Raw genomic sequence first — 15,854 nt, forward strand, 5'->3', positions numbered from 1 at the left:
AAAATTAAGATATCTTTATGTTAGTTAAAATTATGCAAAAAAATTCTAATTTCATTGCTTATAAATATTGTATTCATGGTAAAATAACCAGAAAAATATAATGATATGTACGAAAAAATGTATGTATTATATTTGAGAATATACATACATTGATTTTTATTTACGTAGTAAATAGATGTACAAAATAATTTATAATTCGGGGGTTCCTCAAGGATCGAATCTGGGCCCTCTGCTTTTTGTGTTATTCATTAATGACATAAATACAGCAATTACAAATTCAAGTTTTCTTCTGTACGCAGATGATTTAAAATTATATAAATGTGTACTCCTTCTCTCTACAAAGTGATTTAAACTCTCTGTGGAGATGTCTGCCCTTTAGAGTCGGAAAGTGCCATACTGTATCATTTTCTCGATCCCATTCGCCATCAGCTTATTTCTACCATCTCGGTGGTAACATTTTGACTAGAGAAACTTCCACTAAAGATCTCGAAATCATTTTCGAGAGCAAGTGGAGGTTCTCTCTACACATACACGACGTCTGTGATAAATCTTCCAAGATGCTCGGCTTTGTTATGAGGAATGCCTTTCACTTTGACGATCCGTCAGTTATTCACATCCTCTATGACGCCTTAGTTCGTAGCATTCTTGAATCGGGATCTATAATTTGGAATCCCCGAATAGCCAAATATTCCCTTTTAGTGGAAAAAATTCAAAAAAGGTATTTAAGATACCTTTACAAAAGGACATTTGGTTATTATCCGTACATATATTCCAGCGACTTTCTTTTAGGAGCATTAGGATACGATTCGCTGAGTTCTCGCAGAAAGTTGTATGTCGCTAAGCATTTTTTCAAATTACTAAAATGTGCTGTCGACAATCCAGCTATTCTCGAGGAATTCCAGTTTTGGGCTCCGGAACATTTTCGAGAATCACGATCGCGTCCTCTTTTGATGACCGTTAGGGCTAGGACGTCCGCACTTGCCGACTCGCCTATAGCTGTGGCCATCCGGCTCCTTAATACGCTGGCATTACATATTGACTTATTTAATGTTAGCTACGAGGATCTGATCCAGTTTGTATCATTTAATTTTAATATTTTATAATTTTTTGTTATGTTTAAGTATTGTTATATTTATGTATATATACGTTTTTTTATGTTTTATAAATTTAAAATTTGTTTTCGACCATCGTGGCGCATTGGGGTAACCTGTTAGGCCACGATGGTCTTAATTTAATCTAAAAAATAAATAAATAAAAAAATAAATATTAATGACCAAACCCTGAATTTTTCGGATTTTAGACTTTTAAAACCTAACGATTTTGACGACTAAAATTTGATTTGTACGTCATTTTTTAGCTTCGAACTCAGACCAGCTACACTGTATAATTTGTTATAATTCGGCCATATACAGGGCCGAATTATAACAAATTATACATTTTTTTAAATAAAACAGGACATTAAAAATAATACAAAATAAATAACAATGATAAAATAATAATCTCTAGAACAACTAATATCGCCCTGTGTATTTCACATACTGGTTCCTCACTCAGGGCGATCGACTAATCACAGGACATAAATTTAAAAATACGATGATCATGAGTTGAACGATTATTGTTAACTGTTGAAAATAAATGTACTGTAGTAATAGTAATTTATTCGAAGAATCAATGTTAGGACATTTTATGATCCTTTCTAGAATCATTATTATTATTATGTTACGTTCTGGAGTTCTTTATAAAAACCGTCCATGCGCGTGATATGATATTTTTTTTGTAATGTAAACCGAGATTACTAATATAATGTTGGAACAACACGTCCGATTGTGCTAAATGGTGACTATCTCGCATCTTGCACGTCTCGTTGAGCTGGATTCAATAAATAAACCATGTCTCTGTGGTCAGAGCAGATTCAGAGATAGTTGAAACGAGTTCAACTAGCCTGACCGATTAATAACACAGTAAAACAATTAGTATATTTTGCGATTATGGCGCAGATAGGAGTTACTGATAAACATATCGGTATGGTCAGTTATATTTTTACGACGTCGAGTGAAATTTGTTTATCGGTCGGTCGAGTGGCTATCTATATGCACATTTTACACATATTTTATTACATTTTTGATAAATCTTTCAACATTAGACGTCTCTCACTCGCCTTGGACACTTTCGCGTTGATGTAAAAATCAAGTTTATTTTTATAGTGATGGTTAAAAATAAAAATGTTAATCACGATCTATATTGTCGTTTTTAATGAGCTGAGGCTCTTTACATTGTAGAATACATTAAAATACTAGATGTTGTCACCTCTGGTTAGAAGCTAGTTTCTATTGGCAGCGACAGCGTCCTTGTGCTTTCATTAAGAAACAGACAGCGTTTACTTTTAATTAAAACAAATGTTTTGCTTCAATGTAGAGATGTATATATCAAGCCGTGTAGTACGATTTTTTTCATTGAGATAGAAGCGGCTGCTATGATCGTAGTTGTACTTTTGAAACGCCGACTAGGATTGCGTATTTTCGCGTAATTTTCTATTGCGAAACGTCTGTTTACCGCGGAAGCGTCTAAATCCGACGTTTTAGTCTTTCCGACTCGCCAGCTTGCGCCGTGGTGGTGTGATGGTGTGGTGATGGTGAGTCAGGCATCTTCCCGGCAAATGGAACACTTGGCTGCCGGCCAAGAGGTATTCATAGAACGCGTGCGGTAGAAGCTTCATCCGCTTATCGTGCATACATCCGCGCACGGAAAATACAATCTTTTCTGAAAAACGATAGTATCGAATGTCGGTCGTGTTGTTTGTCGGGCGTTGAAAGCTTTTGTGGACGGTTCGATGAGAATGTTTTGTAACTCTGAATCTCCTATGCTATTTTAAATATGCCATTTCTATTAATCACAAACTTGTTTCATTTGCATTTCAATAACGTATGTTGTCTTTATTTTTTCAGTTCAACTTTGTTGGAAGGATTCTTGGACCACGCGGAATGACCGCCAAGCAGCTAGAACAGGAGACTGGATGCAAAATAATGGTGCGAGGAAAAGGTTCTATGAGAGATAAAAAGAAGGTAAACCAATCAATATTATGGTTGTGGTATGAAATAATTAACAAATCTAATGCATCACATCCATATTTAACTATTTTACTAATACTCATGTGTTTCGAAATAGCTTTCCATGAATCGGAAAGGTCACTTCAAAAGGTAACAATGTAGCAAATATATAGTTTAGATATCGCCTCTGTAATTTTTTATTTTGCTAATCTATGATTTTTGACTGTATAATGCAACGTTTATGTCTTGCAGGAGGATGCCAATAGAGGCAAGCCTAACTGGGAGCACTTGACGGATGAGCTGCACGTTCTGTTGACAGTTGAAGACGCGGAGAACCGCGCCGCTGCCAAACTGGCCCGCGCTGTAGAAGAAGTGAAACGCTTGTTGATACCGGTGAGTATTGCTATATGAATGCTCATAAATGAATATGAACGGTCGTGACTATATTCTGCTCAGGAACTATTGCACGATTTTATTCTTTTGACGTGAATTTTTGACTTCTGAGAAGGGATAATTGTTTTTTGTGCTCTCATATTGGTAAAAATTTGGTTTAGTATGCTTCTTTCAATTCTCACTTATTGTAAGTCTATAGTTTTGAATTGTTATGAATCTTAATGAAATTTAAATATTAGAAAAATTACCATTGACTGGCCATTTTTTTCCCTCCTCTGGAAAAAGCTGAAATGACATCCCTGGGGAATGTTTTGTAAATGGTCTTATTGTGAATTATAAGTATAGAATTTTATGAGAATAGATACATAAAGACAGATATATATTAAATTTTTCAGCAAGCGGATGGTGAGGATGAGCTTAAGAAGAGACAGTTGATGGAACTTGCCATAATAAATGGAACGTACAGAGATTCTAGTACAAAAGCAGCGGTTGCAGCGACAGGTAGCGGTTTGTGTAATTTGCTTTTTATATTTGCATCTTTATACATTTTTTTTTGGTGGTTAAGGGCACAAGTCTTACTTACATACATAGACAGCATGAGTTATCGTTGAACGTGAACAAGAAATAACCGTAATTGCGAAAAACGCGACGTATTAACCGGACACCATATGATTATGCACATGGTTCCATCTCGCCGTAATACCTTCGAATAGATCGATTAACGCTGGTCACTTGCTGTTCATGTTTAACTTTGAATATTCAATTTTCAACGCACAACAATTCGATCAATCTTGCATTTTGATACAAGTGAAACGTCGCATTCGCTTATGTTAAGATGCAAAATAACGCTATTGTTAATAAATTACATTTGGATTAATCCTACTCACTGTTGTCTGGGTCGTCTGACGGCGATCGTCTCGTTTATATGCATAACATTTTATGAATAATACACCAATTTTTAGTTTTTATTACATGTGTATGGTAATATATTTTTTTTTTATTAATTACTAATGTATTTTTTTCATTAACATTTAAATGTATCGATTGTGCTCTGAGGTAAATGTCGCTATTGTACTTACACAGGGCTCAGCAGAATGGACGGAATGTCCCTCTTTCCGATTCTGACACAACCTCGACTCCTCGAGTCTTCTGAACAAGGCACGTAAACTAATAACAAACCTTTAACCGAATCCGCCTCGAACCATATGCACCTATCCTAACGTTGCATATGGTCGTAACATCCCTTACTACGTAAAACGATAGCGAGTATTTACTATCGTTTTACAAATTGCTCCTCTATGAAACGGACCATTTTCCTATCGTTGTGAATAATAATGAATTGAATCCGATTGTTGATTGCTTTAATCCCGTGCTACATGAAAAATGGTCTGTGTTTAACTTCCTTCTGTTATATGTTGTAATCTTTTTATTATTATTATTATTATTATTGTTTAACTCTTTGTCAGTTTAATAAATTTTGTTAGTATAAAAAAATCATAAAATTTCTGGCAAATTGTCTTATTGTTTTTATATATTTAGTCCAGTCAAATAAGGCGAAATAAAGGCTAAACCTCGGAATGAAAGATAACAAGCTGAAATTTTGCACAGACTTTTGTATTGATGTTCTAAGGACAGGGTGAAAAGTCTCATAAAATATCGTGTCTGCTAATCAAGATATCAAAGGTCAAAGGTCACAAAATTTGTTTTTTTGCAAATATCTCGCATTTTATGCGTCGCACGTCATTAGAAGCTTTACAAAACTTGTAAAGCATAACATTTTCTACAAGTTTGGTTTTAATATTTGCTTTGTATCCTTAACCGTTTTTGAGATATAGCGCGAAGAGTGGGAGGCGTACATCCGTTTATAGAGTCCAGCGAGTATTTCTACCTGTTTAACTTGGTATAAGCTTTGAAAAAGTAAGCAATCGTGAAAAAAGTGGTCTCGGCAAGTCGTTTGAACCATAATTTTATTACTTTTTTTATTGTATTATTAGGAATTATGAATGAAATATTGCTCGACTAGAAATTTGTGCGAAAAAATTGAAAGAGTTGAGAGATGTCCTTACGGAGTATGTACCAGATGATAAGAAGATCATTTCCAAATTAAGAGAAAAATATTTAACTGATATTATAGTTATAACGAAGATTGGATCATTCCCTATTTTTTCTTTTCGCGATGCTCAAGCTTAAATTTTATCCATAGCTTGGTATGAAAATAAAAAAGGCACTTTGGAAGAAGAACACTTGCGCGTAGTGGAAGCTGCTGCGGCGATTATTAGAGAAGATATTCGATCTTCTGTTGTTGAGACCAAGTCCTATCCGCCCCCGAGTAAAATATTAATGAAGAAATTCCGAAAACTTTATTACATTTTCTGCAAGAAGTTATTATAAAGAACAGAAAAGGAAAGACGGGGAATTTTAAAACGAAATACATAGCTATAAGTCATGCTATAATGACTTCCATACGAAAACGGTCCTTTTCTTCGCAGTTATTAATAGGCCTATCTGTATTTCTTCATAGAAGAAATACAGATAGGCCAAACATCCATAAAGACTTTTGGATGTTTTGTCAAGTTTAGGTTTTTTCGCTTCATATAGTGATACTGTAAAATGTTAAATTTCAGCTGTTTATCACCCACAGCCTCGTAATCAACCATCAGAGTGAAGTGCCTTAGTACAGTATGCAGCGGATAATGCAGAAAAATATTTATACTCTTGATGTACTGTTCATATAATGGGAATGATAAAAATAATAACTTCAAAATCTGAAGTTATATCCGATGACCGCATAAAGAAATTTACAACAAAACCAAGTGCAAAGGAGTTAGCAGCACTATCACATCTACCCCTTCTAGTGTATGAAAATCATGTCGTACCCGGATTGAGCAAGAGATTCAAGTTCGAAATTTTAATGATGTAGAAGAACTAACCGAACAAATATTTAATGTAGTTGATTTGTTGTGGATGTACGGAAAGTGGAAAAATATCTCACCGTTGCCAGGGTGGAATGGATTTATTGAACAACTTACAAAAACTATGAGAACTTTGTAACTTCTCGGATTCTATTTCTTACTTTTATTCATCATCCTGCGAGTAATATGGACACAATTTACAACACATTACAGTGTACTACAAACACTGCCAAGAAACATGAACAAAGAACATGCTTAATAACTTTTGATCAGCCGTTGTACATAAAAGCACGTGAAATCGTAGCAGCTTCAGATGCTAACTCAGACTTGTCCAGAGTAGTTGTGAAACTAGGAGGCTTTCATATGCTTATGTCTTTTATTAGATGCATAGGGTATATAATGAATGGAAGCTGAATCAAGGAAGCTCTCAGTACAATTTATGCTTCGAATTCTGTCGAAAAAATGTTGGATGGTCACGCTTTTGCAAGAAGTATCAGAAGCCATACGCTATTAATTTTTGCATTATCGATGATGATTTTTGAAGATATGGAGATTGAAAGTTATAATGCTTTAGATGGGTTCATTCAGCAGATAACAATTTGCGATGTTTCCTATGAAACTGTGGAAAAATGTGCAGGTAGCTCTGGCTCCGTAGTTCACATAGCGTTATCCTATAAACGGATGCGCGCTTCCCACTCGCCGCGCTATATCTCGAAAACCATTAACCATACGAAGAAATAATTTAAGACAAACTTGTAGAAAATTTTATTTTCTATAAGTTTTGTAAAACATCTAATGACATGCGACGCAAAGGAGGCGAGATATTTGCGAAAAAACGATTTTTATGACCTTTGACCTTTAATAGCTTGATTAGCAGACACGATATCTTATGAGACTTTTCACCCTATCTTTAGAACGCCAAAACAAAGGTCTATGCAAAATTTCAGCTTGTTATCTTTCATTCCGAGGTTAAACCCTTATTTGACTGGACTAATTGTTTTATAATGCTGTAACAATTTAAGGGTCCGAAATAAGTTTGCTTCCAGTTATATATTTTTAGCTTATTAGGTGCTGGTCAAAATTATTTGCATTAAATAGCACATAAAGGTGTTTTTAATGCTCTGCTCGTAACATTGCAACATAAAATTTTCATGAGAAAAGCATTCATTATTCACAGAAAGTTGGGAATTTAAAACTTAAAACCAAATCTTTAGATTTGTAATAGAGAAAATGATTTTATATGTTGTGGCAAATGCAAATCTTTTTAGGAATTAACAGAATTTTGGGGATAAACACATTTTTGCCTTGAAATATGCCTCAATCACAATTTTTTTGCAGGATTATTGCGAAGGTATGTGATGCATTAAGTGCGCGGCTAGTAAAACATTGAGCTAGAAATTCGCAAAAATACTTCTGTAAAGTATTGAATTCCCAAGTTTTTAGTAATACATAATATAGTTTATTAGGTATTACTAAAAACTAGATTACATCCGAACCGTTGTTTGATAATTTGAAGAGCAAAACATCTTTTTTTAATTTGTCACCTCTTCTAGATTAATTTATATATACAATAGTTTGTGAAACTGATTCAATATTCTCTATTTATTCACATTTTCTGGGATCTTTTTAAAGGCACTTAACACGTTTTAAATAGTTTATGAAAACTGGCAAAGGGTTGAACACGATCGTTGTTTAAACTGTGCACACCTTCAAAGCTTTTCTTCGTATTAAAAATTTACTACATAATATAAATCATACGAACATAGTTTTGAATGTGCGCCAGATCGATAATAATAACGTAGCTTCTTAATAATAATTGTTTAGCTTATGTATGTTGCTTTTATTTATTTAATTCACAATAACTAGTATTTATCTCATTATATATACATATGTACAATATAAATTATTGATGTAATTTATCACGATTGTTGTGTATTAATGCATTTTTTGTGTATGTGTGTGCAAATATACAGTTTGTGAAGAAGAGTGGAGGCGCGTAGCCGCCGCTGCCGCCGAGTCGAGTAGGGTGCTCGGTATGCCGGGCTCTCTAGGCGCTCTCCGGACGCCGGCCACCCCGCTCGGTGCGCCCCTGTTGCTGTCGCCCCGTTTGCCATCAGCCCCGTCCGCCTCGGCCCCGCCGCCCCATGCGACTCACCCGGGCCACCACCCGGCCTCGTTACAGTTGGACCACCAGCTCATCTACGCAGGACCGTACGCCGAGTACGCAGCCAACTACGCCGCGCTGGCCGCTAACCCCCTCCTCTCGGCGGAGTATGCCGCGGCTGCAGACCACACTGGTGGGTTATTCGCGCGGTGACAGCGACACACATATAATACACATTAAAAATAGAGAAAATATATATATTGTGTCAGATTTATTTATTTATAATTTTTTTCGCCAAATGCACGGAGTTCTCAAACTAGGTACGCGCCGAAGTTATGAGCTGGTTTCTAACCGACTCACTTCTTCGGTGCGCACTTTGCCTAAGAGAGGTGTTGTGATCGGATGGTAAGATTTTCACATGTGTGCTCATTTTTTTATAACTTCTACCTTCAAGTTTTTAATACCCCCTTTGATTGTGTCTTTGTGGTCACTGATATTTTGGGCTCTAACTAAAGTTTTACTAATCGGATGATATCAACAAAAAACTACTCTCCAAGATTAGTGACGATTTAAAAATTATCTTGTAAACAAAATCCATTATTTGCAAAACTACTGACTTGTAGTTTTTATGTTGATAAGACAATCCCCAATGCCACACATGTGTTTTGAACTCAAAACAAACATCTTATATAATTTCTTAACCTCCATTTTAGGATGAAACAAGTGTTATTAATTATAATATGTCAAATGCATAACATTTTTTGCAACAAAGATAAAATACGCTAATTTATATGTAAAATTATGCACTGATTTCAAGTGGTTCGGTGATTCAAACAACAAGAATTCTGATCATCGATAATCAATATACATAAAAAAATAATGTCTGTATATATATATAACAGATGTTTATATGATTTTAATTTAAAAATATTCTATAATTATATTAGTAATTTACATTGAAATGATACATTTACATTTCCCATAATTACACAAATTTTTACTTAACCACTTTATGCTCGAGTTTTTTTAACAAAAAAGAAACCAAAAATAAGGTTTTATTATTTTATACCATTTTTTTATATGATTTAAAAAAATAGTTGATAATAAAACACAAGTAATGAAAAATGCAAAAAAAAATAATTTAATTAAAAAAAGCAATACATTTTGTTTTATTTTTTTGTTATGCGAATTGTTTCATTTGTTTATCGAATGCATCTTGTCATTTTAGTTCATATTAAGAAAGATCGTTGGCAATATTTTAATTTACCTCTGTCTGGCAACGCCATTTTGTTTCATTTAAATGTAACTCCAATATGTCGATATACATTTTTCTGGCGTTTTTTTTATTTCTTCTATAACTTTCCTATTACAATTATCTAATTAATCTTTGGATTGTTTCGATGTTGAATTTTTAAGTCTATATATATTATTATTATAATATTTAATGTAAACCGATCTGTTCATATACACATTATCTCGATTAATCATTCAATGTTTTTGATCGGAATCTTTAGATTATTTTTATGTTGGAATTTTTTACTGTACCATAGATTTTAATGTAAAATTATTGTGACACATTTACAATACCTCTCCACAATTATCATTATATATTTTACCACAAATCAACTTAATTTTACATATAAATTAAGTATCTTTGTAGCAAATATCTTGTTATTATATTATGTGAAATCTATTATTGTCCATTACAATACCTCTCACCCACTACCATCATTAATAATATTAAAATCTGATGCTAGTTTCTGTGTCATTAGATTTTTCTATTATAAAAAATACACATCTCGAATTTTGACTCAATTTTTTTACACTATACATTCGCGTTGAACCGATATTTGTGTTAACGTATAAGAGTGGTTCCTTGATATCATGTATATATATATATATATAGAAATATCATATATACATATGATTTATTTATTTACATTTCACTTTATCGTTAACCCAAAATCTCGGTGAAAATGCCTGTCAGATTTTAACAAAAAAAAATCACATAACGTCACTCGATCGCTTATTTGAAAGAATATCATATTAATTATAATAATACAAATAAATTTGACACGTGTTTTGCTTTTTTACATATATACATACATACACTGCAAATATACGTCATATTTGATTTTACTATATTTTTATGTTTCATAAATGGATATATTTTGACGTATATTTGCACGATTCTAATATTATTTTAACGTAGTATTATCACTTGCCCATTCTAATAATTGCATTTTAAATATCAGATCGAAGATCTATAATATATTTATAATCATTTTATTTACGATCAGGATACCAAGTATTCGATTCATTGATTAATGTTTATATAAAACTTGTTTTTTTTTTTATATTATTGTTAATAATGTGAAATATTATTTTATTTATATAATTTATACGTCTAGTCTTTGGTTTTGGTTATATATAATGTTGATGTTTTTTGTTTTATACGAAACGTATCCGAAGATGTTGGTTGTGTTTATTTTTAATTTTAAATTATTTTAAACGTTTTCGGATGCGTCGAACAAAGATTATTTCTGCTTGGGTTAAAGGCTTTAATTTAGCGTTTAGGTTCGTCGAGTTTTACGAACATAGAAAGTCTAGGAGTGTGCTCTTTGCACTGTGCTAACACTCTTTGTTTTTTTTTATTCTTATTTTTATTAATTTTGTATTTATATTAATCATTTCAATAATATGTTTTGCTGAATGTTTGTGTGGGTTTTGCAGCAACCAGATACCTGCTAGCCGGGTTTTGACTCCGGCCCTCATCTCTGAACACTTCCTACTTATTATCAACAGCTACACCATTCTCCATCCGTCACTACTCGATTACGTATCCGCCATATCACCGTGCGTTGGGCCACGAATATTGCGCCGAACAGTGTGTTTCGCCAACTGATTTCGACGCCACTTATTGATTACCAATTAATAGCGTATTATATTGTATATATACACGATTGGATCTCTGTGGCAAGGAATTACCGTTGAGATATCACAGTGTGGGCATATATATTATAATAACCTCGAATATGTATATGGTTTATATATATATACATATAAAAGACCCTTTTTTTTATCTTTATAAAAGAACCATGTCTTTTTTTCGGTACATAGTGTATACTAGATTTATTTATGTTTTAAGTATATCAAAAATTATTTATATATTATTATGTAATGTATTCGAAATATTTTTATTTACAACAAAAAAAAATGTACTTTTTAGTGAGATGGTAGCCAATATGTTTATGTATATTTAGAACGTTTTTTTTTATGTACAGGTACATGAAGTGCAGTTTTGCTTTTTTTTGAAGTAGTCGAGTTTAACTATTTAGTCAAATTAATCTTTTTTTCTTTGAAGCTTTTTGGTCATACTGTACTCACACTGGTGGTGGTTCTTTTTAAGAATCATTCGGGCGAATTGAGCAACAATTTTATTAATTATTTAGATTATTATATTGATTTTTTAGATTTAACTTATACGTGTTACCTAACTAAGTAATGGATCCCCGCTTGTAATTTTACTAATTATTTCAGCATTTTTTATTAACGAGCGATCGATGTTCACTATGCGCTTGCTATGAATGATCGAACGACGTCAGTATTAATCAAAAAATATATTATTACTGAAATTTGTTTTTTTTGTAATTATAAAATCTAAATTAATGCGAGTTTCAGTAGTAATTTTTTTTCAGTTTTCATTAAAACTATTAACATTTTTTTTAACAAGCATCTAATACGAGAGTCAATGGGAGAAGATCGTCTAACCATCACACGATTCACAATCGTTCATCTTACAGCTGAATGCTGACGACATGGCTTTAACACACATTTTGAAATGATTTAACAAAACTGTTTTTTTATTTTTACGCAACTAATTAATAACACAGATTTTCTATATACATATATATCGATTCCATAAGTAAAACAAGCGTGCGGGACCAATTTATAAGATATGATCTTAAATTTATTTATATATATATATATATGTATACAATTTTTGAGATAACTATTAACGTCTGTACTAATTCTACTATCGAGTGTTTATTGAGAATAGACGCTGATTAAGTGAGATCAAAAGTACCTAAGACGTTCGGCTCGAGAGCGTCTGGATAAATAGAGCCATTTGATATATAAATAGATGTAGTCGAGATGAAATTGATAAATATATATATTCATATTATATAATTATTATATAAATAGTGTTAATTTATTGTAGAGTATAAAAAATATATACATACGTATATTTATTTATATGTATCAATCAAAAATATGTAGTTTAAAAAGTATTACCATTAAGCATAGTGCTGTTAGCGACTCATAGTCATTTTTTATTATTATTATTATTTTATATTATATCTGTGTTTTCAATTTTTAAATTCTGTATCAAGCGTCAGTATTAATTTTTTTAACGAGATCCATGACATGACGATCATCGATCGCAATTTATATATTCCGGATGTGCAAAAATTAACGGTTTAAGCGGAACGACTCTAAAGGAGACGGCAAATTATTTCACAATCTGAGATGCGTATTATTTTTTATATAATTATAATATAAATAGGATAGAATGGACAAGTGATATTGAAAAAATTTGGGTCTATAATAAAACTGTACTTTTTTTTACCAGTATTATGTTGAAAATGTGCCAAAAGGCGATGAAAACTTAATACGTAACTACGGATATATCATTAAGATTTCATTGCTTTTTATCGGGATCCAAATATGATTAAGTTGTACCATACGAAGTCGAACGATTTCATATAGTACAACTTATATTTACGCGTCATGAGCCAGTGTTTATTAGTCACACGTATATATACGTTTTTTTTAGCTCGACGGTGTATATGCGAATATGGGTTTTTTTCTTGTTGACGATAGTATCGATCGAGATATAGTAGGCAAAATGACAATTATTTACGTTGATGTAGTAGGTGTTGCGGGGGCTCGCGCGGGCGCGGGTCGGCGTCACCTTGCGCAGGTGCGCGATCACCCCTATCAACGTGCCGGGGCTCTCTCTTAACTGACGACACCTAACAAACCCCCGCGAGGTGAGCTCTATCTCTCTCTATACCTATTTCTATCTTTTCTTGTTTTGTGTTTTTTTTTTGTATTTATTTATTTATTTATTATTTTTAATTGCAACACTGGTACAATGTACATGATGATTAGGTCTATATTATTTAAAAAAAAAAACAATACATACAGTCCTGTGTATTAATAAAAAAATTGTATCAGGAGTTGCATTTATATATTATATACATATTATATAATAATATATACACACAGGGCTGCTCTTTTCATTACCTCTATATTATTATTATTATTTATATAAATTGTTAAATTTCTCATCATTTGATATTTATATACGTATATTTTTTTTTATAAATATACGCATATAAAATAAATCAAGAAAGAAGGATGTGAATTGTTTAATTATCAAAAGTATCGGATCATTTTTATTTTATTTTATTTTATTAAACCGACGGTTGTGATGACGTCCTTCTTTTTTGCGTGCCATCATCAGTTCCAGTTTGTTTTTGTCGTCTTCTGGAATGACTGTTTTTGTTTTGTATTATTGAAACGTCAGAAATTATTTTATTTAAATGTAATAGAGTTATATCTAAGTTATGCGTACGAGAGTTAAGTTTATCTCTATTATTATTCTAGATTAAGATTATTTTTTTCTACTATTTGTATATTTTGTATTTTTACACCACATGACTTGAGCCTTTGTGGATATTGTATAGCTTTAACTTGTGATCTTTGCCATTGTGAAATTCTCTCGCATCAAATGCACCTTGCCGATTATCATTTATGTATTTATAAGATTGAATCATTGCACGCTTCGTTTATAAATATCGGAAATATTAGTTCACTGCATTTTATATAATTTAAATCATCGAAAATATTATTGTTGTATTTTATAAACATGCTGATCTTTTTTTTTTAATATATGGGTAGATAAAATATTGCTTTATTAAATTATTAAAAATAAGAGGGTAAATATTATATTGAACGAATTTATGTACTTTTAACTTATGCAGTGAATTAATATTTTTAGCACCAAATTATTATCTTCATTTATATTATATTATAATATACGCTTGAGCTTTAATTTTTGCATAAGCGAGACTATTTCACAGTGAAAGTATTCTATCATACGGGATCTTATATAGCGACTGTATCTTAAGACGAACAACTGTATTAAGATTTTTATTGAATATCAATTTGAGATTTCGTATATATATCGTAATTTTAATCAATTGTTTTTTTTCGACGACGACGTAAATGATCAAATAAATTTTTCAAAACCCTCTCAAGAGTATTTTATTTTTAGATATTGAATTTTTGCACCAAAATAAATTACACATTTTGTACTGTTCTTATTAACAACTGGAATGGTTTCATTAATCGTGCATTATTGAATCTCAATTTTTGAGTAACATTGATTAATCGGACGTAAATTATTTTATTTATTATTATTATTATTATTATATTCATAGTTAGACTAAAACCAAACTAACGCTAGAACTCCACAAGGCCAAGTTCCCGGCGAGACGCAGCGAGCGTTTTGTTGTAATGCTATCTGTATATACATATAAGCATATACGCGTCAACGTGTGTTTTTTGTTATATTATATTTTTAAAGTTTGAATAATATTTTGTCGTAACTATCAACACGTTGACGCGGACAAGTGCCCGCTTCCGGCCGATGGGAACTATCGGGCGTTAACACGCGTAATCTGGGCATTAACTAAAAAATTATATATATATAATCGCAAAACAACCTAACTCACGATTGAAACGTAACGGTCCGCACTAGCGACTGGATTTTATGTGAGGGGTTTGAAAGCAAAAATGGCGTATTTGATGTGAAACTATCAATTCAGGGTACCATTTTGTATACAATTAAAAATATAAGTGTTTTTAAAATATTAAATGATTTTTGCTAGGGGGAGAGTTTTTGTTAAAACACTTTTTATCGACATACAAGTACGTTTTTTTTGCTTCTCGTACCCCTCCGATCATTGAATACTGCCAAAAAGGAATTACAGCGTGCCATTAACGCCCCGATAGCTGCCCAACGACTAGTTGTTACCCGTTTACGTTTTGGTCGATACTAACATTCTGTTTTTCTCTCTTCTCGTTAACCCTGGCTAGGCTTGGAGTGCTAACCGGCGGCGCGGGACTAACAGCAAAACAGCAGCGGGCGGCCGCCTGCAGCCTCCCCTGTGTCACCTCCGTAACCAGTACCCACGTATACATGTACATTATCTCTGTAATCTGTAGCTTCAATCATCTGTAACTGCCCGCTCTGTCACACACCGCACACACTCAGCATTAACTTGTATCGACTAGTGCTCAAATCTGAAAGAAAAACCTGCACAATGC

At 32.6% G+C, this 15,854-nt stretch overlaps 1 protein-coding gene across 1 annotated transcript in view; it reads left to right on the forward strand.

The window, feature by feature from the left end:
• Nucleotides 1–15,842, forward strand: part of how (protein held out wings) — a 108,227-nt gene extending 92,385 nt beyond the window's left edge. Inside the window, exons 3-9 of the mRNA XM_088186590.1 lie at nucleotides 2,946–3,062; nucleotides 3,300–3,440; nucleotides 3,836–3,947; nucleotides 4,524–4,598; nucleotides 8,326–8,649; nucleotides 13,391–13,510; nucleotides 15,624–15,842. Of these exons, the coding sequence (XP_088042716.1) occupies nucleotides 2,946–3,062; nucleotides 3,300–3,440; nucleotides 3,836–3,947; nucleotides 4,524–4,598; nucleotides 8,326–8,649; nucleotides 13,391–13,482 (861 nt within the window). The 3' untranslated portion in view covers nucleotides 13,483–13,510; nucleotides 15,624–15,842. The remainder of the gene's footprint in view (nucleotides 1–2,945; nucleotides 3,063–3,299; nucleotides 3,441–3,835; nucleotides 3,948–4,523; nucleotides 4,599–8,325; nucleotides 8,650–13,390; nucleotides 13,511–15,623) is intronic.
• The last annotated feature ends 12 nt before the right edge of the window (nucleotides 15,843–15,854 follow it).

Source organism: Plectrocnemia conspersa, unplaced genomic scaffold (assembly GCF_051122295.1).
Source record: "Plectrocnemia conspersa isolate PC_06_02 unplaced genomic scaffold, ASM5112229v1 ptg000005l, whole genome shotgun sequence".
NCBI lineage: Eukaryota > Metazoa > Arthropoda > Insecta > Trichoptera > Polycentropodidae > Plectrocnemia > Plectrocnemia conspersa.